The 25665-nt window shown below is 45.3% G+C and overlaps 1 protein-coding gene across 4 annotated transcripts; it reads right to left on the reverse strand.

Moving 5' to 3' along the window:
* Window positions 1–666: 666 nt before the first annotated feature.
* On the reverse strand, window positions 667–25653 carry abl2 (c-abl oncogene 2, non-receptor tyrosine kinase). 4 transcript variants are annotated; one of them, XM_085774304.1, is made up of 11 exons: window positions 24882–25653; window positions 13498–13662; window positions 10490–10785; window positions 10006–10278; window positions 9644–9728; window positions 9322–9499; window positions 9014–9198; window positions 8753–8905; window positions 8361–8450; window positions 7864–8046; window positions 667–5772 (listed from the first exon to the last, which is right to left on the reverse strand). In XM_085774304.1, the coding sequence occupies exons 1-11, from the start codon at window positions 25096–25098 to the stop codon at window positions 3959–3961; spliced, it is 3639 nt and encodes a 1212-aa protein (XP_085630430.1). In that variant the 5' UTR covers window positions 25099–25653; the 3' UTR covers window positions 667–3958. The 4 variants fall into 4 exon arrangements, with proteins under 4 accessions (XP_085630430.1, XP_085630431.1, XP_085630432.1 ...); XM_085774305.1 differs by having other exon boundaries at window positions 13498–13659; window positions 24882–25224; XM_085774306.1 differs by lacking the exon at window positions 24882–25653 and adding an exon at window positions 13920–14134.
* Between the last annotated feature and the right edge of the window lie 12 nt (window positions 25654–25665).

A 25665-nucleotide genomic window follows, 5' to 3' on the forward strand; every position in this document is an offset into this window, starting at 1 on the left:
AATAAGTAATCAGAAATGTAATGTATTTTGACCAGACTGGGTGTATGAATAATGCATACTATTTTATTACTAATACAACTTTTGTATTTGAACTCTTAATCTGAAAAAGTAGGCGCAATTCGACCACAGCTATGAATAAAATTATAAAAAAGAAGAAACAATATATTAAAATATGTATAGCAATAATAATTATGTTACAAGACAATAATGATAATGTTTCGCTATTATTCCATGATTCCATCACTTCACCACAACTACATTTTATTGGATGAAATGTTGAAACTATTCACCCATTTCTGCCAGAGGATGTTTCCTGAAAAAAAGAAATCAGTCTTGCTCAGCATGGATACACTGTATTTCAGAGAGAGGTATTATTGTCTCTATGGTGGATGTTGACTAGAATTTAAGTTAGAAGCTGTAATTTAAAAAGTTTTTTATTTATTATTAATATTGTCTATTATATTACAAATCACTTCGCCAGTTGAAATTTTCATTTTAACTATATTTGATTTAAAGATAGCTCTCACTGCTCCTTCCACATAACCATTGGACCCTGCAAAGTGTCTGTGATGCTGATCAGGCTAATGTAATACTAATTTCAATCCCAAATATCTTTTCTAAAATTGATAAAACTATGTAAAGCAGCTGACCAACCAACAGCAAACTGTATTCATCAATATCTTTATTATTTACAATAGGCTTAACACTGATAAGCAGAACTTCACAGTAATATAACGTGAGCTTTTAAATAAAATTAAAAAAGAAACAAAAACAAAAACACAAAATATATATTTTGTACAATAAAAAAGTTAATGTTAACATCTCTGCCATTTTTCATCCCTGTTTAGATTCACATATTCCATTATGGTGTGTCTGTGTGTGTGTGTCTGTGTGTCAGTTTACATTGCACTCGTACAACTGAAGAAGTGGCCTTTGGTATAATGATGCAGACGTTCTCCAGAGCTGCTCTCCAAAACAGAGAGACAGAAGGGAAAACAACAGATGTACAGAATAAATGCAGGCAACTTAAATAAAAACTGATATGATGTGGTCAGTTAAAACACAAAAATTAGTTCTGATATCAGATTTAAGGGTGAGCAGATCACCATTGGTACCAAATCGATTCATTGACACTGTAAAGCATTGATTGAATGTTTATGTTTTATTTCTTGGGGGGAAAAAAGACTGGACACTTCTTGGATTCTATAACATCTAATTTTTCTTTCACTCCTTGATAAGGCTTTTTTGGGAAACCTGTTCCACAGAGATGCACTAAACAAAAAAATCAATAGAAACCAAACAGGCAAACAGACCAAACTGTTGCTAGGCAATTACAGAGAAAAAATGTTTCAGACAACACTTTTGACATGATTAGATTACGAGACAACAGAGCAGCTTGGATTTAGTGCAGCGGGCTCGAGTGTTGTTTGTTCAAGAGGAAACCTAAACATATATGGCTGCACTAACAGTGTTAAAGGCCGCTAACACGTGACCTAAGTAACAAAGTGGCCAAATACAAAGTTGAAACAAAGTGCACCTTTTGGTTTCAAGTTTGGATATGACTTCCGAGTGACAGAAACGCCTTATGTAGTGATAATCACAATTTCATGGCTATGAAAAGCTAACATGGATGTTGAAATGATGGACTTAAATATTGCCACTTGTGATTTCTTGCAGTGTACATAAATTATTTGTGACTGTATATAAATTATTTGTTCACAAAAAGGCACCAAGAATCATGAACACAACAATGATGGCATCCGGTTTGTCTCAAGAAATGGGAACATTTTCCTGACACATGAAATAATGACATGAAATGCACCATGAAACAAGTTGACAAAAAGAAGTTCTTGGCAATCCATCAAGTGTCAATTACGGACATTTTTGAAAAGTGTTATGGACCTGCAGTGTCAGATTACATTTTGTAAAATTCAGATGTGTCAAAGAGCCAATGTGTCTTATCCAGGCTGATCTTTTCCAGTGTAAATTAAGATGTGAGCCAAAGCAAACAAAGAAAATAAAAAAAAATTCTGTGAGTTTGTTTGTGTGTGTGTGTATGTGTGTGTGTGCGCGCTGTACACAGTTTTTGTTTGTGCTCAAAAAAACAGAGCAGCTGTTTCTGGACTTACTTAGTGTGACCAAAATTCAAACTATGGGCCAATGAACTGTAAAAATAATAGTAATAAATAAAGAAAAATGGCACCTTAAGAGTTTAAAAGAGTCATGCAGATGAACATTGGACCGGGTTCAGAACCAAAGAACAATACATTCATAAAGCAGATATTCAGATCTGGGTGGATGGGCCTCAGTCTTGCGACAGATCTCTACAGTCAAAGACATTACTATTTATGCTGTGACCACACATAAATCTTTTGTTTCCTGGATATGAAATAAATCAAATATTTACATAACTCTTTTCTCAAAATAGGTCTGTGCTTTTAATAATAAAAAAAAAAAACAAGAATAATTTAAAATTCAAGTTCATACATAGACATTCTAAAAAGCATTTTTCTTTGAACCAAATAATGTACAAATGGCTCATGTGCTGAAGACATACTGCAATTTGTTTGCTGAGAGATCAGTACTGTGTGATTAGTGTAAAGTAGGTCTTTGCATTTTCGTAGTGTTCATACATTGTAGAATTTGAGGCACTGAGGCCACGACAAGGCTACAGGGAATCCAGCACTGTCCATACTCAGAAGGACACTTATAGAAACACTGTCCCAGTTCACCTGCTCATGTGCTACCCTGTGCTCTCTCTCCCCTCCCCTCACTCCACTCTCTTTTATGCTCCGTCATTACAAGGAAGAAATATGGTGTGCAGGGATAACTGGACATAAATAATGAAATGCTTTAGGGGACGGGGGATTCCCCCCCCCCCATTTATGTGGCACTGTGTTAAAGTGTGAACATCAGTCACATCACTGAAGCGAAGACAAAATACTGTGCATATGATAAGACGCCCCACATTCACTCACTTATGCTCCAGTACTGTGGGAAAATAGATTCATATAGATCTTTTCTTGTCTTTTTTTTTTCCTTTTCTTTTTCTTTTTTTTTTTTTTTAGATTTGATAAGCCTGTATTTGGTATTACTGAAACGCCAACTCAACGTTTCACTTGAGCTTATTTACATGCTTTTCAAATGAACACAAGTTTCAATGCTATAAGTGATCCCTTCAATAGCTCTCAATGGTCTCACCTTGTGGGAATGTCACTGTCAAAACAGCTGATTATTCTCGAACGGTTATTCTCAAAAACAAGACTTTTAAAAAAAAAACACTTTTGGGCAGGTTTACTCTTTTGTCCGACTACTGAAAAACACTGTCAGTTGCAACCTATGAAATAAAATCAAAATAAACATCTGCACACAAAATAAAAGTGTCATATTCCCCAAATGGCTTTGAAAAAAATGGCTTATGGTCACTAAATTCCCCAGACACTAAGCAGAAAAGCTGATGATTCACATTATTTGTGAAACACTGTTGAGCTTCAGTCATGAGGGGAAAACAGTTGTGTAGTTTTGTCGGTACGGCTGGGCGCAACCACCGTCACTCTCACTCAGTAATGTGACAGACTGACAGACAAGCAGAGGGAGCTTTACCTAACTCTCTGGGCCGGCTACACACAGCTGATACACTCGACATTCATTGAACAAAGATGCCATGGTGGAGACTTGTGGCGAAACGTTTCATGGTGCGACTTGAACCACATTTAGTTTGGTATATAAACATTTCTCAATATGTACAGATCAGAGCAAATTAGTGTCCACACTGGCATTTTATGAAACTGTTGTTTGTAAACAATAAAAAGATTACACTTTGTAGAGATTTTCTCTGAGGTACTTTAGAGACTCGTCTCATTTTGACCCCTAAAAAGCTGTCGATAGAACCAGAAACATAAAAAAAAGGGAATATAAGCGATCGGTCGGGGGTGACAGGGTGGTGTCGTCACAGTGGCTACCTCTGCACTACGTCACTAATCTCTTTAATACAGCTGTGCAGGTTGTCCAGTACAGTGTTGGGCCCCATATTGCTCAGTCCTCCTCCCGAAGACGAGGCCCTCAGTTCCTGCAGGCTGAGCTCCAGCTTCCCCACCGCCTCTCGGAAGGCGAATTTGTTCCTCATCTGAGGGATGCAGTCCACGTAACCTGAGCAGTAGTCTAGCAGCTGGTGGCCGGCGTCCAGCACCTGGCTGCTGGAGGGGCTGTCGGAGCTGGCGTGGAGGGCGCTGCTCAGGCACTCGGCGCACTCCAGCAGGGCCTCGCGGCTCACCCGCTCCAGAGGCACCCGCTCCGCCTGCTGCCTGGTTCGCCGCAGCGCCACTTTGGAGCCGCCGGCGGTCGGTGCAGTGTGTGAGGACGAGGCAGTGGTGGTGGCCCCGTTGGCCATTTTGGTGGGAGTCGTGTTGGTGGTGGCAGAAGAGGAGGAGGAAGATCCAGGAGGCACTTGTGGTGGCGGCACCGACGGCCTGCCCGTCGTCGCTCCTCCGGACAGTCGCCCTGACCTGTGACCTTTTAACGTGTCTCCGTTCACTTCTAGCGGCGCGCCTCCTACCTGCTCCTCCCCGTCGCCGCTGTAGGAGTGCTGCAGGCTGCGCAGAGTGGGAGGCGGAGGAGGAGCGCACTTGGGTTTTACAAGTCGTGGCCTGTCCCGGTCCGATTGGTGCTCAGACAGCAGTTTGAAGCGGTTCCCCTGAGAGTCGAGCCCGACCAGGTGCACGTCGGCCGGGCTGTGCTTCAGCGTGGGGGAGATCAGGACTGGAACTTTGTGGTTGTGTGTCGGTGCGGCCGAGGAAGGACTCGAACTCGAAGTCTTAGAGGGCGACGACCAACTCTGCTGCCTTTCCAGTCCTCCCCCACTCTCCTCTCTGCTCTCCCTGAGCCGGGAGAGACTCTCCGAATCTCCCACCTCCCCCCCGACTCCTGGTGCCCTCACCCCTACAGCAGTGCCCCTGGGTAGTAGCTTGGCTTTGGGCCTTTCCCTGATCTGTGCCGTCCCCTCGTCCATCCTCCTCAGCAGAGTTTCTGAGGGCCGCGCGGCCCCGTTCTCTGGCTGGGAGGTGGTGGAGGCAGTCCTCTCCAGAGGGGGCTTAGCACTGCGGTTCCTGGGTAAAGTCAGAGCCATGCGCTCCAGGTCTGGGAGCCCAGCCGACATAGAGGAGGTAGAATTGGACCTAGGGAAGGGTTTCGGCCCTCCAACTATACTTCCACCGTCCTCTGAAGAGGTCGTCTTTCCTGTCCGTAGCCCGAGGGTCTTTTTGATGAGTCTAGGTGTAAAAAAACCAGCCAACCCGCTCCAACTGCTGCCGCTCGTCACCTGTGAACCAAGGCCTCCGCTGGAGGGTTTCTGTCCGAAAGCGGCCCCGCAGCAGCGCGACTGAGTCTGCGTGGGTTCCCCGTGGGAGTGGGAAGGAGAGGCAGAGAAGCCCCCTAAACTGTCAGACTGGGGCAAAGGAGGAGGAGCGCTGAAATCAGCAGTGGGTTCGTATTTTTTGTGAGGTTGTGTCTCCATCTCCCGGAAAGAGCTGCTCCTCTTGGGTGGCGTGGGAAGGTTCTGCTGGAGCTGGGAGGATGGTGAGGAGGAAGAAGAGGAGGAAGTTTTCTTCTTGATGAAGGAGCTGAAGAAGCCAGTCTTACGGTCTCGTGTAAATGTGCCCATGTCCTGTGCATCATCTAAAAGGCTGCTGGGAGATTTATCTCGTGGCTGTTGTTTTCTGGGCAGAGCAGGAGAGCTGCCTGACCGGCCATCGCCTCCCAGCAAAGAAGCCCAGCCTGGAAAAAGAGCAGAGACAAATAGATTACGACGATGACATTAAAACAAAGCTGGGCTGAGCTCGACATAAATATAACCATCCTTGTTCAAATCTTGCTCAATATCCAGCAAAAGGTATTGACAGATTTTAGCTCCCTCGCCTGTGCTTTAATGTCCTTCACTCTATCAGACAGCTGTGTTGTTGTAATAAGATGGACTGTTCCCTTTCTCTCTAAAAGCTGCTTTTTCCTCCTTGGGGACTCATGAGTAAGGAAAAGGCATTTCAGGGAAGGAGACTAATGCACTCAGTAATTCAATGATTAACAAGTTGCTCTAGTAAAAGATGGGATGGTGAATACACCTCTGACTTGATGAGAACAACAGGAGCCACCCAGAAACTGCCCAACCCCTGATACTAGGAGAGCTGTTGTGTAACTTTGCTGCTAACCCATAAATACAATAAGTAAGAGAAAGTCAGTCAATCATATTTATCAACGCTCTGAAGCCATTAGTGAACAGAGGAGCAAACACACAAACACTTCCAACAACTTTGACACTGCCCTTATTAATAATGTACATGTAAATATAAATATATGCAAACAAGAAATATTCATAACACACTGTTGTAAACGGAAATGGCAGCATTTATGAAGCACTGCTATCCAAGCTTTACGATTTACATATCATTCACAACACATGGTCACACACCAGTGTGTTGAGACCTAGCCAGACCATTGGGTACAATGTGAAGAACACTTGTGGACAGCGGGAGCTGGGAAATGAACTGCCAACCCTGTGATCTAGCAGTCTGACAATAACCCAAAATACATGGAAAATGTATAGGTTATGGTTTGTTTGTTTTTTTTTAGTATTTTGCATATGTTTATGTGCAATTTTGCACAATCAGAGGGGAAACTTTGCTTTTTAGTCTTGTGATAACTCTTGTGCTTTATGGGTTAGGGTTGAGTTACATCATCTGCATGCATCACATTTAAGTGGAATTATGATTCATGAACCCTCCTCTTCCTTTTCATTGTGAATAGCTGGTAGTTATGGACATGATAAATGCAAGATGAACTAAATGGCGACAATGACAAAAAAACAAACAAAAAAAACCCCAGACAAAAACAGATGGACAGAGTGTCTCCTTCACAAAAACACACACATCCTGAGAGCCTCTCCAAAAACACAAATGAACAAGTTTTTATTTTCAACAAATAAATATGTAATAACTTAAACAAGACAAGACAAACAACAGACAATATGATGTGAATTTAATGTTGGCGTTGGAAAATATTAATACATATATTGACTCATCTTGTTAACACATCACAGGTAACAGACACTTGTTATATGTACACATGTCAGAGACATGGGATGACTTGTTATACTGGGGGAGTGTTTGACCTCGACTTGGACAAAAGAAGCTTAAACCACATTTGAAACGCTGCAGGAAACTGAAACCACTTAATGCTAAAGTGCTGGTTTTCTTAAATCAGCAGTTCATGGAATTAGTGTTTCCTGTTAGTTAAACTAATTTGGACAGGCAGTAAGCACCAGTATCTAGAAAAGTCTTCACTCGACTCTACAAAAAACAAGGTTACAAGTAAGTTTTCAGGAATATAGTGGCAGCTTCACATAGTATATATAATAATAATATAATGGTATTTTTCTTCACTCCTATCCCCAGATTTTCTAAGTGTTGCAGGATTATTCTAAGGTTCAATCATTGTGTTTTCTCTTTAAAGTCTTTTAAGTGATTTGAGATGACATGGACATGCACTTAAATTTCGTGGATGAATAATTTGAACATTGAAGTTTAGAGATTTGATGATTTTTTACACTAATATACTAAAGTATGGAAACAGTTGTTGTAATTCTGGGCCAATGGAATGACACGGTCAGGCTGTGCTTGCAGTACTGCTGTGAGACAGCGCTGGTGGACTGACGGGCAAGTCAGTTGTTCAGGAAAATGACCGCTCTTCTCCTCAGGCGGCGGGCTTGGCGACGCTGCAGGTGAGTCTCTGAGGTGGTGTCCTCAGGCGTACCTGCAGAATCATAATGTCGTGCACCTGCGTTGTTGGTAGTAAGGTAGGGATGCCTGGCTGTACCTGAGTGGCTGTGCATGCCGTGGTCGGGGCGCCCGTCCAATCCACCCTCGATGTTTTCCTTGTTTTCTGTGTGCTTGTGGGTTGTGCGAGATTTGGAAGGCAAGAGGGGCATGTCATGACCGAAAGAGTGCAGCGGTCCACAGTGACCAGAGGAGGCCGTCTTGCAGAGCTCCTCTGCCACCTCTGTAATGTACAAAAAAAACAAAAAAACACTCATGTCAGAGGCAGGCTGTACTTTATTTGCTGATTAAATAAACAAATACAGTAAGTACTAATTCCTTTTGAACTTTTGAACGTGTGTTAATGATGATTAAACTCTCATCCCCCTAGCTCTATACTTGTTTCTTCTTTCTTGCCTGTTTTGAATGCTTTCATAAGCTGAACAGGCAGTCGACCTGCTTCAACAATTGCAAAGCCCAATAAAATAATAAAATAAAAAGTCTGAATGAGGGTGGTCTAACTCCACAAGAGCTGAGAAAAAGCTACATGAACTGTACCTTCAGAGATGCTGGAGTCATGGAACATCGTCTCGAAGGCTTGATGGATCTCTGCAAATGAAGGCCTGTCTAATGGGCTCCACTGCCAGCCTTTAGGAAAGACACAGACAAAAAAAATTACTACATGTGACTTAATAATGGGTTTAAAGTAATCCACCTACAAATCCAACATTGCTTTCATGAACACTGCAAAAGAAATTCTTTTGTCCAAAATCAGGACGGCCAGCTTTCAGTCAGTGTAAGAGGGGATGCAATGAAGTGTGACATGACGAAGGCCTGACAGAAATGTAAGAAAGATGAATGGACGACCGCAGCCGTCAACCTCTGTTCATGTCTTCCCTGTGCAGTGTGAGCACTTGCTAAACAAGTATGAAGTAGGCCAGACTACTCACATGCTCTCATGAGTTCATAGACTTTAGGTGGACATCCCTCCGGCTGCTCCATGCGGTATCCTTTCTCCAGGAGGTCATAGACCTGAGACAGATCAATGCCTGGGTATGGAGACATGCCGTATGTGGCGATTTCCCACAGTAGCACCCCGAATGCTGTAGAGAAGAAAGATTCGCAGGATCAAACATTAGGACAATAGGAAATTAAGGACAAAAGAGGAAAAATCTGCATTTGGTATGACTGTAAACTCATATATTGCTCACCCCAGACATCAGACTTGATGGAGAAGGTGTTGTATGCGAGGCTCTCGGGTGCTGTCCATTTAATGGGGAATTTGGCCCCAGCGTGGGCAGTGTAGGTGTCACCAGTCATTAACCTGCTCAAGCCAAAGTCGGCAACCTTCACCACATGATTCTCACCGACCAGGCAGTTCCTCGCTGCAAGATCCCTGAAGGGTGAGGGGAGGAGGAGAGAGAGAGAAAAAAAATTAATCTTTTGCATTTGTGGATTAATACCATGAGATGTTTGAATTTACACACACTGACATACTTAAGACTGACTATCCCCTTACCTGTGTATGAAGTTCTTCTTTTCCAGGTATTCCATGGCAGACGAGATCTGTGTGGCCATGTAGAGCAGCACCACAGCGTTCACCTCCTCTTTGTCACACTCTCTCAAGTAGTCCAGTAGGTTGCCGTGTGGCATGTACTCAGTTACAATGTAAAACGGAGGCTCCAATGTACACACACCTGCGCAGAATACAAATAGTGTAATTTTAGGAGAGAAGAATGTCTTGATAATCAGACTGTAATAAATACAGAAAGGGCAACTATTCATTCAAGAAATAAAGTTTCAGCTATGAAATACGATCAGTGACATTCATAAATACTGACCTAGCAGCTGGACGAGGTTTGGGTGTTTGACCTCCTTCATCACTGCTGCCTCTTTCAAGAATTCTTCAACCTCCATGGTGTCCTCCTGTCATTGAAACACAGAGAAATGTAAATCAAAAAGAAAGAGGCCTTTTACCTGACAGACATACAACATATATTACATACAACACAAACGATCAAATGCAATACCACAGTCCACCTGCAGGTGGTGATCTATAACCATTGTTTTTGCCCAGTTCCTTAGATTTAAAGCTACAAAGCTTCTGGGAGAATACCCATCAAAAACAGGAGATTTTACAACCCAACTATCCACTGTAAAGCTCAGGGAAATAAACTGATGACATCAAAATGGGCCTCCTGACCTTGAGTGTTTTGACAGCCACCGTGAGGTTGTACTTTTTCCACACTCCCACGTACACCTCTCCGTACTGGCCTCCTCCCAGCTTGTGCTTCATGGTGATGTCTGTGCGCTCCATCTCCCATTTGTCGTGGATGGGTGACACACCGTACACTGTGGGCTTGTTACATTTGGGTGCTGGGTAGTGCAATGTGGTGACCAGGCCATCGGCGACAGTGGAGTGGTGGTGGACCAGCTCAGCCAGGGTGGCGAAGCGGCTCTCAGACGTCACATACACCTGAGGGGGGGAAGGTGTGGGGAGGAGGAGGAGGAGGCACAGGGTTGGACAAAGGCGTGAGAAACGAAGATGTACTCTGGTGGAGTCCAAACAGGTTAAAGCAGGTTAATAACAAAGTGATAATGACAATCGTGCAGCTATACAAAACAGAACTTGAGCTTTTAGCCAGCCAATTCAAACTCCAAGTACCGTAAACCCTTCATGTGTGTACCTTTCCATCAGAGGCGGTGTTGATCCTGTAGTGGTAGACTCTCCCCTCGTAGCGCAGAGATATGGACAGCTGACCGGGGCTGCTCTCGCTTTCCCGGACCAGAAAACTCCCGTTGATGAGGGAGGAGAGCAGGTACTCTGCAGCGCTGCGAGACACAGGCCCGTGATACCAGCTGTGCTTCTCCAGGCTGTTGACTGGTGTGATGTAGTTGGAGGGCACCCAGCCTTGGCCGTTCTTGGAGCGCACTTCACTCCACTCTCCATTCTGGTTGTAGCCCAGCACACGCAGCTTCTCACCTGCACACAGGAGGAGGAGAAACAAGTGAGAATAGATCAGACTGAACTGGTCATGTGGTCACAGCTTTTTACACCCTGTCTACCTAAAAAGCACCAGTAGATGCCTAAAAGTTAAATAACTCCTTAGGGGTCCTTGGGGGGGGGGGAGAAGAGCGCACACCGGTGTTGATGAGGTGCTCACAAACCGGGACGAAAGACTGACAGGAGCAGTGACGTCGCACACTCGTAGCCTGAGATGCAAAATGGTTTAATAGAATCGAATAGACACCAACGTTTCGACCATAATGGTCTTCGTCAGGGTATAGAAGACACAACATTTTTTCTTCTTCTTTCTTTCGTCTTCAAAACCCTGAAACGTTGGTTATGTTTATTTGATTCTATTAAACCATTTTGCATCTAAGGCTAGTGTGCGACATCACTTCTCCTCTAAAAGTTGAATAAGAAAATTAAAGTGTCTACTTCTGATTGCAAGATTGAGATTCAATATATTTGATTTCTTTTTCTTTTCAGACAAATGGAACAAAACCGCCCCACAAAGTTTCCATGCCTGTCGTAACACCGCTTGGTATCAGGTCTCATAGAGACAAGAGGAGTCATGGATAGGACGGGCCTCTGGTTGAAACTACATCAAAAGCAATGAATGATGGGGTTGTGTAAGCTGCATATCTGTCGTCGAAGAGCTGGCAAAACCAGGCATGTAGCGACTTGGTCTATCTGTCTCTATCTGTCTCTCTCTGACGTCAGTGCAGGAGACATGAGAGGGCAGAGAGGCACTGAAAAGAGGGAGCGACGCATCAACACAGCAAACAACACTGAATGGAGAAGTGATGATCAGCATGTTGGATAAAAGATTAGAGAAAGAAAGAAAGAGGAGGACAGAGGGTAGGGGCAGGATGGGAGTGATGGTCTGGCAGAGAGTGGATGTTCAGCCTGCCAGTCCCACATGTTGCCTCCACTGCCTTTTCTTCCTGTCAACATCTTCCTGGATGAGCCTGACTATTCACTTTACATAGCAAAGCAATGTAAAAAATGATGCTGCATTTCTGCACAGCTGAACCTGGTTCAACTTTTTCTGTCAGATGACCTTACATTGTTTTGTTTTTTTTATTGGAACTGAAATGAAGGGGGTTTTGCGTTCCTTCACAACAGGGCTAAAGCTCTCGTGAACCAGCCGCTTAAAACGGTGAGAACCAGCAGCCACAGAGTTTGTGCAATAGACTTACATTAAGCAGTTCAATACCGTAGAGTAAACATCCAACTAACTGAGCTGAGTCCAGTCGGCCCACCAACATGTAACCACCGACTGGGGCTGCAGGTCGAGCTCTCAGAACTTAACACATTACGCCAGCAAATCCACAGAGCTACATTAAACAGACATGGTTATCCACATCCAGCCCACCAATCCACCAGTCTCCTCTGTGTCTGTCGTCTGTGTCTCCAAGTTTTGTGGGAGTGGAAACATTGACTGCCTCCCTCTCTCTCTCTCTCTCTCTCTCTCACACACACACTGGGAGCCATGTGTGCCTGAAGTCGGGCTCTCGTCTGGGCCTAGCCTGGTTTGGCCTGGCACAGAGAGGAGACAATGATTAGCCCCAGACGCGAGTCGAGCCAAGTCCCTCTCTCTGTGATCGGCCTCAGCTCGCCGTGCTCATCCACCTGTTATTATTACAGTTGCACAAATTCCATATTAACGCAGCTTTTAGAGGTATGCTCAGTCGGGTCGCTTCCCATGTGACGCAGCAGAGAGCGGCACCGATAGGAAAAGTGCAATGGAGCCTGGGGAGAGCACATGTGCTCGCATGTGGGCAGAAATCTCAGATTCACTCCATGAGTCAGGGTCTAAACATAATTTCCATCCCAGGCAGCTGCTGTGGAAGCCTTAAAATGATGGATAATTAACACACTCTGCCACGTTTAATGCTTTAGATCGGTTGGGGGAAACAAGCTTGGCCCACTCTGGATAATATTATGAGGATATTTTAAGCTCATTACCCAGGGTAGAGCTTGATGACCGGTTAACTGCTGCAGGTTCAGAGAGGAGAGAGTGTGTTTCACAGGAAGGGGAATACAAATTAAGAAAATAGTGGAAAGAGAAGAAAGATCATAAACAAATAACCTTGTACTGTAACAACCACTGTGCTAGTGGATAATAATCCCCTTTCCTCATAGGTGGAGTAAAAGAATTAAATTATAGTTTGAAGGAGGGATGTGGTATGTGTGTGTGTGTGTGGGTGGGCGCAGAACAAGAAAGTCATAGCTGGGGGTTAGATACCTGCTGATGTAATGGAAAGGTGAAATCACAGTTACTGTTAGGTAAAGCTCTGTTGCCACACAACATTCCTCTGGCATCACTAAACCTAACTAGTCATAACACAATCACTCCCGGAGCCGCTGACCTGCCAATCACCAGCCTTGCCCTGAGGATACACTGATGACTTGTTGCAACACAGGACGTGTAGATACAAATGTCAACAGTTGGGAAGGCGTGGTCGGGATTAATCAATGACTTGTAAAACCTTTCCTAGAGTAACATCACATTGCCAGGCAACACCTTTTTTAGTGATGATGCATGTAAACGGTGTACCCAAAGAATTTAAGGTGGAGAAGAATTTGTTGTCGTGATGCATCCGACAGGTACACGACACATTCACTAATAAAGAATTTCCCTTTTTAGTTTGTTATTTTAAGCCACAGTCCGGTGCCATTGTTTACCTTTGGTGATGCTGAGCGTGTTGTCTCCGCTGGCGACAAAGTCATAAAGTGCAACGAAGAGGTTTGGGTCGCTCTCAGCGGCCCCCAGTAGGTTCTCCTTGGAGCTCCAGCGCACCGCCTCTGTCAGCGCCGCCGAGTCCAGGCCGAATGGCCGGTGAAGAGCTTCTGGATGGAAAGAAGGAGTCAGGGGTCAGGGGAGAGAGAAAACACACTGTTAAAGTTGGAGGAAGACACATTATGCACACAGGTCAAGGGTGAGAGTAAAGAGCCACCATCACTGACAAGCTCCTTGGCACCAACAGGCTGTATAATCCCAGCAGTAGTTGAGTTGCAGGACTGATGCCCTCTAAGCAAATGGTAACTTTAACTCCCCCATAATCTCCAGAGTCTCATCTCCAGAGTCCATTCTGCAGGTCATCTACCTGTCTGTCCACGCTTCGTCCCTTGCTTGACCCCAGTGTGGCGTTGGCGGCCACTCAGAGCCGCCCACTCTTCCTCAAAACTGCTGCTTGCCTGCAGGCACCTCAAAGGCATTACTTTAGCTGGTCCTCTCTCTGAAGAGCACCGGTATCACAGACTACACACTCAGACCTGCCGTGTCTAGCCCCAGCTAGGTAAGATCTGAGGTGGGAGTGTTGTTGTGTGTGTGTATATAGGGAGAGGGAGGGGGCGGAGCCACGGCGCCACCGGGATAGGAAAGATTCTCCCTCTACACAGGATGCAGTGATCGCCATAGCTACAAAACACACACACACACCCACAAGACACACAATTAGGAACTTGTACATGCGTAGCCAATACGTTCTACACTCGACAGCTGCTGCCAAAGTCGCTGCGTGTCTGGACAGCTGCTGGGTGAGTGGGAGGAGGAGGAGGGTGGCGAAATGGAGGGATGGAGAACAAGAACTTAAGAAGAGAAAAGCTATTACACAGAATGGCTTTCCTTAAATGATTTATTTCAGACAAACAGAAGAGCATCCACTGTGTATTGTAAGTTGTACTTTATGGTATAGTTGTTGTGTAGGATTGTAATATAATGAGAGGTGTTTATATTTTTCTTGTAAACAACAGGGGAAGCAATACAAGCCTCAAACAGAGGTGATCTGGCTGTACACAAGCCTTTATGACCTGAATGCATCGTACAGCCCCAAGATTAAAAAAAAAACATCTTCCAAGTGAAATACATTAGCGCAGACTTGTCATTATTTCTGCGTAATGGTGTGCTTTTGAATCCTGTACACTCGTTTTTTATATTAGTCAAAATCCAACTTCATGTTAAAGTCTATGATTAAGAAAAAACATCACATTGGTGATGAAATATTGTCTGATGAGGACGACAAAAAGGCTTTTTCTTTCAGTTTTAAACATCTGCCAGGAAGCTGCCACCTACACACTCAGTTATGAATCAACTGGTTTCTTCTAAAAACCCTATTTCTTCATGCCTGCAGCGCTTTTCTTCACTGTCAGACAAGACATATATTGCCAACAGGGTTGGATTTTGGTTAAGGTGGCAAACAGTCATCAGAGATATAAAAAAATACTGTTTTCCAAAAACAACAACAACAACAACAACAACAACGAATTAAATGTATAATGTAGATAAAACTATCACAGACGGGATTATGTCCTCTTTTTTGACTTTACAGCAGAAAACAGACTTATTTGAGACAATGTAACAAGATATTTAGTCTCACATCACAGTGTAAGTACATTTCTTAGGTCTAGTAATAGAAAAGTCGGTCATATTAGCAAACCCAATGTCATACAACTAACCTGAAAGTTACTGTGAAAATGGAAATATACAATAATGGTCAGCTAATGAGTTCACAATCACACACAACTCAGATGTTAACATCACTTTCATATTTGGTTTTTCATTTGAGAACCAAGAACATAAACCTCTAAACGTTAGATGCCAGTCAAATCTTTAATTAATGAGCTTTTTTTCATGCAAATTCAAAGAACTGAGTGAAAATGTGCCCATGCTCTAATCTCACAAAGTTGGCAGATATTCATGAAGAAATTAAGTGTTTTCCATTGTAAGTCCACAACCATGTGGCAGGCACATGCCATACACATGCATGAGAGCAGAGAGACTGTCCAAGCAGTATTAACTAAATATCTTCCTCACTCAACAAACTGTTTAATATCTACTCTGTCCACCATGCCACATCATCTACAAGACTTGCCCACCTTTGTTCTGGACCAACATGCACTGTAGCGCAGCAGTAGCCGTGACCTGGCTCAGCCACAGCTCCCAGTACATCTTCCGCTCTGGTCCGGTCACCAATCAGTCCCCAGTGTCCAAAGAAACCCAGTGGGCGTCTCAATCCGCCGTGCTGACTCCGAGCAAATGTTCTGAAGCTTCACTGTGTCTATTTAGACTCACACGAAGGCGACTGAAAAGCACGAGTGTACATTCTCCCGGAGCTCTCTAAACCATCTCCTCCACTGTGGAGGCACAGGCGCCGTACGAGAGGCCGGCGCTAGAGAGACGGAGACCCCCCAGACAAAGTATTTACCCACGCTGTCCTTGAATCAAACCACCTCGACTTCTGAAGTCAGTGACTTGCAGCCTCCTGTTGGGAACTCCCTGCTAGCTTTGATGTGGCTTAGGGGAGTCAAGATTTCCAAGGTCCATCTGGAGAGCACAGACGCCCATGACTGATGCTCGCTGTGGTTTAACGCGCTGTGAAGAGGACGGCAAACCATGGCAGAGAAGGGGGAGCGAGGAAGGCGTGTGGTAAAGAGGGGGTGTGAGTTGGGAGGGGGGGGGGGGGGGGGGGGCATGTATATACAGAGGTTGGAGGGTGCAGGGGGGTATACCGTATGGAGGAAAGTTGAGCTCAATGTGTGTGTGCTGTGTGTGTGAGTGTGTGAGGCCTGAACCAGCGCTGTGGCCGACAGCAGATGGCTGGTCTAGGGGGAGGAGAGGTCCTATTGACCCCCACTTTTCTCCTGTGTGTGTGTGTGTGTGTGTGTGTGTGTGTGTGTGTGTGCATGTACACAACATGTACACGACCACAACTGCCGTAGTCAGGCTGAGCCAACTGTCAGAGCTGCTCCTCTTACATAGCTACATATCACATCACTCTCCTCAGGAATGTTTTTAATGAACCAGTGATATTATGACAAACATGTTTGTCAAATTCCAGTCATCAGAGACAAATAGCAGAAGGAAAATAAAGAAACTTAATCAACACTTATTAGAGTATTAAAGATTAAATGAAGTGACAACGACAACAACAACGACAATCTGAATCACCATAAAACATCGTGAGCCAGTTTTCTATTGATCGAATCCATTGAGTCGCTGTTAAATCTTTCAATCAGATCAACAGTGCTGTGCTGTTGTACTTGGCCAAAAGCTCAGACCTCATGTGCTGAAACGTTTGATTGAGGGAGCAGTTGGCCTGCGTGGGGTATGTCGTCGTGTGCCCGTGTGGGTGCCCCAGTGTGTGTGTGTGTGTGTGTGCTGTCAAGTGTAGCACATGTGCTTTGTGAAGAAACCACGGCTTTGTGCTTAGCAGAGCCGAGAGGGTATTTGCGAGTGCGAGGGGGCACGCCAAGCCAGCAGCCCGTAAGACAGCTGGGACAGAGGTGACCCGAGACCCAGAGCAGTAAGCACACACACATAACATGTAGACACACACATCACATGCGCACACATCAATGGTTGACACTCTCTCCTTGGCTTGTCCCTGCACCCCCCGCTGCTTCCCCTGCAGCTGTTTGTATGAATGTTTGTGTTTGACTTCACTGGACCGACCGACCGACCGACCGGCCGGCCGCCTTGTGCCAAAGTATTAAACGACACAATAACATCATTTACACACCAGCCTTATCAAAAACAATACAGTTCATATCTGAGAGCCCGTGACCAGAGAGGTAAGGGTGTATATTTAGCTGCCGGAGAACAAAACACAGCAACATGACATCCAGAAATAACAAGAGCACATAGTGATGGCGGCGCGGAGATAGACGGCGGGCCGCCCGCCTGCAGGAAGCCCGAACAAAAACCTGAGTCAATGCTGCGGATGAGACCTACATAACACAAGACGTTACATAAGTGGACGGGACAGGCCAGAGCAGATCCTGTGGCCGTCTCAGACAGAACGAGGTGAAGCAGGAGGGAGAGTCACAGATAGACGGAGCGGGCTGGAGCCAGAGAGACTGCTGCTGTATGTTGTAATCTAGCACCAGCAGGTATTTGTCCTCACCAAATCACATTGAGGCTCAATGATAAATCATGTTGCAGCAACTCTATCTAGTCTTCTGTATCACGGAGCGCAAAACAGACTTGACTGTTGGTGATACCATCAAAGCATATTTGAGGGGAAATAATAACATATGGCCTGTTTCCATAAGAAATTTCAAAGTTTGGGAAATGCAAGATCTGAAGCAAAGTCTTATTAGTTTAGTTTTATTAAAACAGCTTCAAATCACTCTGTGAAAATGTCTTTAAAATCTCCACAGGCCCCTTAAGCCTACAACTTAATAAGGAAACAACCAACTTTTCATTGTTTTCGGATGTCTGAAGAACAAACAATCTAGAAAATAATCTACAGATTAAGCAGTAATGAAAATAATCATTAGTTCCATGCCCTACGCGGTATACAACTACAGGAAAGGAAGAGAGCAAAGTAATGGGTCTTGAAAGAGAATTACATAATGTATTACAGAGGGCACCCGCAAAAGCTAAATGTGGGCTGAGATGAACTCGATGCAAAACTTTTAATACAGTTTTAGAGCAGTGTATTTGCAATAAAACTGTTCAAATCAATGGGAAATACAACAAACATGTTTTGGCAGAAGGACCATTTTGTTGGTCTGTTTTATACATTTCATAGTGTTCATGTTTATTGGAGTTATTGATCAAAAACAAACAAACTATTAGTGGATCTGTGTGTGCTCGTTTCCAACATCCATCAACAGGGTGAGAAGCAGTCTCACTGGGCTGGAGAGGAGACACGAGAGTCAGTTGTTGTTCAAGAGGACTGGACAAAGGACAATAGCCTCATTAATGCCACATCACGTGTGTGTCTGTGTGTGTGTGTGTGTGTGTGTGTGTGTGTGTGTGTGTGTGTGTGTGTCTCAGGAAGATATTCCCTGGTTCCTGGGGAAGTAAAAAGAACACAACACTACGGCTTATATCAGTCAGAGGCAACCGATCAGTTGTGCTGCATATACATAGATACATAGACATACACAATACCGCCACACACACTTATATGCACTTGTCCTGCGCCCACGCCGGTTCGCTCATGTCCACACTAGCAGATTCACACACGTCTACATCAATCAGACCCCCGCCTTAAACAAATCCTGGTGTGGTAACCCTCTCTGAGTAAGTAATTACACACAGGGCTCTGCCTCTGCTGGGAACACCTGTGAATGTTCTCCCCTCACCTCCGTCCATACAGCGATCACGTCCGCTCCGCAGTCCACATGGAAATACACCGATTAGGGAGTGGAGTGGACAAACACCAGTCTGGGCCTTGGGGCCGGTGGATCACTGAGGAACGGAGAAGAATGGAGCCCTAACCCACGGCTCACCCTGTCCTGCCCCTCTCAGGGCTTGTTATGGGTTAATAATGGGCTTTAAGTGCTTCCCTCTAGGTGTGTTGGCAAAAAAAAGGCTAAGTGCTTCTTTATGTGACAGCAGAGACGATGGCCGGCATATGTTCACTTGAAGATAACGTCTCATCCACACTGCACTGGTGTGTTTCAGACGCTGAGGCCAAATGCATATTAACAGTGGACTAAGTCTATTATTTCAATGCAGAGAAAATAAAGAGTTTCTTTATAAGCTCCCTGACCTGTCTGGTGCAGAGTTAAGGGTGTCGTGTCTGCGCTTAAAAATATCATTCAGTCCTTGTGATCTCAAATGATGATGAAAAAAAAAAGAAAAAGAGGCAAAAACATGCTTTTGGATTGCTAACAAGTATTTCTACTTCAGCCTTGCTCAATTCCCAAGTCAAAAAGAAAGTGTGTTTTTCTGTCCAGCAGAAGTCATAAATTCACAGAAAAGTACACTGAATGGAAATATTACGCTGATGTCAGAGCACTGTCCTCGCTGCAGATCTGCCCGCTCTTGTCAAATGCATCATGCAACACGCTTCATGTGGATGGCTTTGAAAATGTCTGGCTGAGACGGGTGTTTATGTGGCCAACTCCCCGCAGGTAAAAAGAGGTGTGTTCACTTCACAGCTAAATCTTTCCAAAACCCTGAGGAGGACAACTCTCCTTGTCGCCGCCTCGTTGCTTTTCTGCTCTCTTTTCCGACAAGGGTTTACAGTTAGTGACTCGTGAATCCTGACGTCTGAACGGCTAATCTGTGTGTGGTGTGGTTAAGCTGTGCTAAGGTGTAGGTTTAAGCTGCTTTACAATGACTCAGTTTACAGAACAGACTAAAGACATCACTTCCAGCGCGGTGTTGGACAGCCGCGATGCCCCTGGCTGCAAAACCAGCCCTGTGGAGCAACTATGTTCAATGTTTACACCGCGTTGTAGCAGAATGTGCTTCCTATACTTGTTGAACACTTCCCCTCAAATATAAAGGTGCCTGCACAACATGACAGTGGAGCAGCGGGGCGGCGGAGTCATTCATAACTGCAGAATGGATAAATGGAGGCTGAAATGTAATTAGCAACACATTCTTTAAACAAATCACTACAAGTCGCACATAATTGTGTCTCCTCTCAGAATAGTACACTTACATCATCACATGGTATTATATTTGAGTGCGGCAGTGCCATGGGGCGCCCAGATTAGGGGTTTCTAACCAACTGGTCAGCTGGTGGGCGATTACACTGCAGGAGGAGGACGTGCTGCTGGATAATCCTCACAAAGAGCTGCCCCACATTACAACTTCACCGACAAGGAAGGATGCAAAGAAAGAGAGCGAGCAAGCGAGCAAGCAAGCGCCTGTGTCGGTGTCTTTATGCATGTGTTGAGTGTTTACAGTAAGTGTGTGAGAGTTGTGCATTTCCAGCCAAGTCTCCAGCCTGCAACCCAGAAGATAAGCAGCAGTGATAATGCCAGCAACAGAGGACCGATCCTGGAAGTGAATCAATGCTTTAACAGGCTTGGCACAGGGGCAACTCCCCTCCTCCTCCCCCTACCCCTACCCCTACTCCTACCCCATATCTAATTTTTTCCCTGCTGCACCATAGCAGCTCAAGAGTGAAAACTCCAATTTAACCAGGAGCCACCACAACAATTTGGCCAGACCTCGTCACAAATTGAAAACATTTGGTGTTTTTAAGCTGACAGATGCATGGGATGGTTTCACCATCTGCACAGCCAATCATTCACTGTTCAGATTAATCCTCACCCTTTAATGATATAAGCTGCGAGAGCGTCGAGGCCAAGGAATAAATACTGGGACTGTGGTTTTGGGAACTACACGAGGTTGACTGGTAGCAGATGCAAAGGCTCAAGGCTGCGACTGAGCGTTGGGGTACAGTCACAGCAATATTTAAACTTTGGGATAAAACAACAACCGAGCTAGATAAACCTCTGAACTGTGTTTTGTGCGTGGTGGTGGTGACATTTGTTTATGACACATTCTTGGACGTTTGGCTGACTTTTAATGATGTCATTAGCTCTCCTAAGATAGACTCAGCAGCACCGAGGCCTTTTCCCTGTTCAGCGGAGCAGAGCCAGTCAATAGTCGAGGCTTGGCAGTCAGTCGTGGTACAGTGCAGTCTTGGGATGAGGATGAAGGCAAAGAGAGACATAAATGATTAAACACACAACCATTACGGAGTGCACAATGGTGCGTGCAGTCTTCAGATGTAGGACCGTTTTTGACGGTGTTAAACCTTTCTGTGTCTCTACTGTGCATCCGTCTAATCACACTCATTGCCACCTTTGAGTCAATCAGTCAGACTCATCAGTTTTGCCCCAATTCCTAGTCTGTTTCACTCTGAGGAGGTGTGGCCATGGCTCCTCCTAGTGGTTAATGATGGTCACTAGGACTGACTAACTAGTTTTTAATCAGTAGATCATCACCACACCATGATATTATTATCTAATTATTTAAAACTGCACCAAAAGCCATGGTAGCATAGGAAAGTAGATATTCCGCAGATACTGTACTCGCTGCTATGTGGCTTATCCTGGCTGTTGGGGTTTTAGCACATAGAGTCCATAGAAAAGTGGATTTGTCGCTAATCTAATTTCACTCATGATGCAAATCAGCTTAGGTTCTTGTATCCTGGATCCAGGCATCTCTTTTCTCCTCCAGGCAGCTTTAACAGTGATGCACTTTAGGTACAGCTGGCTCTACACAGACTATCAGCGCTGGTGCCAAAAAAATATTCCAATCAGCTCATCTGCCCCAATTTCTGTGGATGGTTTAGGGTAAAAATAGATTAGCGCTTTGGTTTGTTGAGTTCATAAAAAAAAACCTCCCAATTTGGGTTACTGCTTATTTACACCGTCAATACACCGATCAGATCTACTTGAGAGGCTAAATATACGAGACCTGCAGTGCAGTCTGACATGAAAATACCAATAATGAAGCTATTGTCTCAGCAGATTCACCCTCCGTGTCAGTTCAGTAGCAAAGGACTCTCCTCACTGCAGTGTCTGTATCAGATGAACCCACTGCAGAGACAGGAATCTGGGAACTCCTGACAGGGCTAAAGTGGGTGGAACCGTCGATACGTCGCAGCCACTGATTCACCAATACGGCTCGTCAACCGACAAGCACAGAGGTGGCTGTCTGGACACCGGCTCCCTTTGAATCAGCACACAGAGGCGGTCTGCATCCCGTCTGTCCTTGAATAGCTCAGTGGTTTTTTAAGCCTGCCTGTCTGTCTGTCTGGTGAGGTCTGGTTGAGAGACAGGGATACTAAATTAGTGATGAGCTGAGGAGAACTGCTGCTCACCTGAGCAAGGGGACAGAAGCTGAGGCAGCCGAAAACTGAAAATCAACTACCGAGGGGACGTGGAGGAGAGGGAAGCCAGGGGCCAGTGGGCCAAGCGTATTCAGGAGTAGATTTACTAATGCCCTCCAGCCTCTTTATCTGTTATAAAGTGCTTATGAAGCTGGATTAGTAAATCCATTTAAGTATGTTGATCTCTGATAGCTTTCAATAGGAACATATTTCAAATCACGCTGCCTCTAAAAAACCACGATCAATAATAGATTCAAAAACATGCAGCAACATTAAATCAGATCTGCCCTCAACTCAACACCTCATTGCACTGACTCAAAACCACACTGTGCATCTGTTCTTAAACTTCTCTTTTCCTGACGTGACACCTCAACTTCCCAGAATGGGATTAATACATTTCATCTGAACTTCCATGCCGAGATCCGATCACACGATGGCAAATAAACAGAAATGAAACCTAGTCATCTCCTAACTCAATCAACACTGTAACCAAACAGAGTAATCAAACAACAGAAAATTAGTTGATTCAATTCAGTTATTTATCACCTGGTGATCATTTTTCAAACTAATGATGAAGTAATTAGTAGAGAAAATAACTAATTGATAAACCAAAAGGACATATTTAATATAAGCCCTAATGCAAATCAACTCCCTAAACAATCTCATTAAAAAAACAAATCCAAATTTCACCCACAAAGAGACGCAACATAATGCTGCATCATTATCACATAAATAGACTACCAGAAAAAAGGCACTTTGATAGTCAGTGGAAGAGTGAGCGCACAGTCCCAAGCTTCCTCACTTAAGACTCTTTGTTCTATTATTGTGTGCTTTGAAGAGTAGAAGTCTTTCTGTAGAGTGGCTGTGTGACTGCATCCTGGCTGCTATAAAAAGGCCACTCCTGCCCCGACATCGGAGAGAAGGGAACAGTGCCCGACAGTGAGTGGTGCTGCACTTAGTAGGCCTGTCTGTCTGTGTATGTACTCCAAACTGAGGAGGGTTACTTTTTAGATGTGACAGCCAGGAATCGAAAATGCTTTCCATTCCCAAAAAGCTTGCACCTTCCGCGCGCCCTTGCTGTCTCGCAACGGTGTGTGAGGAAGTCAGGTCTGGGACATCAGCGGAAACTAGTTAAACCAACCAGCTAGTTTTACATCTACACAGCACACGTGAAGAGGGCGAAACAAGCGAGCAACAAAGTAGACGACACAGTTAAGCATTCAAAAAAGGCCCTGTGAGAATTAACTGCATTACAATGACATTGCCACCTAGTAGGCATCCTGTCATTTTCATTTCTTATCACCACAGATCAGCCCACGCTGAGACCAAGCCCTAGGGGAGAGGGCTGAGGGCAAAGAGGCAGAGGAGAGATACTGTAGATCTGAGCTGGTCTCCATGACTCACAGAGCCGATGACTTTATCAATGCACAGCTACAGCTCTGAGGCAGGGGCATAGTCAATGGGAAGAGTGGGGGGTGGGGGTCAAGCACCACCACCACCACCCTTGCTTTTTTGCTTGTGTCATTTTCCTAATGTGACCACTACTACTAACCCACATGATTCACTACAACGATCAGAATTCACTGATGATCCTGTGAGACAACAGACATTGAGATATTAAACTTTAATCTCGCAGAGAGAGTAGCTTTTAAACGTGGGTGCTTGCCTGAAGAGTAATCACATAATGACAAGAATGTGACTTAAATAATTCACAGGAGATTTCCCACCGGATCAAACTGTGCAGTCAGCTGGCTGAGTGCGATGTAACAGTGGAGATGATCAGACAGAGGATGTAAGTGAGCATGTGAAAAACCACTAGGTATTGTAATGTGAGCCTGTGGCGACTGCTATAGTGACTTAATGGAGTGGAAATGCCTCTCAACTCAACCTCCGGAGGCAAGAATCACTGTTTACCAAACCATGTCTCGATCAGGACCTGGGCCTCGGAGACTGACTGAAGTCCACTGGTTAACCTGCGGCCGTGTGACCCTTCTTTAGGGGAGGGGTAGCCCGGAAAACGCGTCCTCTTCTCTCCCCCCCCAAAAAACATTGTCTTTCCCTTCAGTGAGCTCCAGGTCACATGCAGCGCATTGCATACATATGCTTCAAGTACTACTAGTGTTGTAGTGGTGTCAAATGTGAGCAAGTGAGTGACTTCCCCGTTATCTGTGTAACCTAACCCCCCCCACACACTCTCTCTCACACACACACACACACACACACACACACACACACACACACACACACACACAATGGATAAATTAGCGCACACTCACACACACACATAGTAAAATGGATGAGACATGGAAAGCTAATGTTGGTTGGCATGGCTATTTCCGCTAACGCGTCGTTGTCAAACTAGCACGGACGCAGCTAACAGTCGCTAATCAGCAGCAGCAAACACATAAAAGTAAAGAGCAGACCCCTTCCCCGTCACACACACACACACCCTTATCAATAAAGTACTTCTATCCTTACCTGAATGCTGTGTGAATATATTGATCCCTGGGTCGGGCGCGTTGACTGCAGCGGTCCTGCCCGGCGGTGTTCCGGTGCTACTGCCGGGTTCCCGGGGTCTCCTCCCGGCGCCGCTGCCCCGGTTCCCCTTCCCCTGGTGTGGTTGGGACGCGTGGGGCTGCGGCGCCTGCAGTCCGGTCGATGTGCCCTCACCGACGCGGCCTACCTGCTGTCCCATCGCGCCGGTAGTTTGATGTAAAGGACGTTTTGGGACGAAGCGAGCGAACCAACCCCCCCTTGCGCACCTCTGGCTCACATTCCCCCCCGAGCTGGAGCGGCCTGGCCCGAACACAGTCCTCCTCGATCCCCGGTCCCCTCCTCCTCCTGCCCGCGGTTCGTCAGTCAGTCGCCGAGCTAACGTTAACTAGCCCGTTTGGGTTTAGCCTGCGAGCTAACGTTAGCAGCTATATCAGTGAAACCCACCCACCCTGCTGCCTTTAACAATAAAAAATCGCAACCCCGGCGTGTGACAGCTAATGTCTCAATCCCGGCGATCCAGACGGTAATCCGAGCAGAAATCAACGGTAACCGACGGAGAGCGAGTTACGGTCAAATCTGTAGCTTTTTTCAGAAACGTTTCGCCGTTGTCCGGCCGCTGCGCGCCCCCTCTGACGCCGCCATCTTTACCGCAGAACAGGAGATGTGTTGCACAAGGCGGGGGGTTCGCCGCCGCTATCCCCCTGTCACCGTGATCCTCCTCCTACTCTCCTGCACCGTCACTAACCGGGTCCCACGACCACCGGTT

This window comes from Trachurus japonicus, chromosome 4 (genome assembly GCF_045865225.1).
Source record: "Trachurus japonicus isolate A0001 chromosome 4, Traja_1.0".
Taxonomy (NCBI): Eukaryota; Metazoa; Chordata; class Actinopteri; order Carangiformes; family Carangidae; genus Trachurus; species Trachurus japonicus.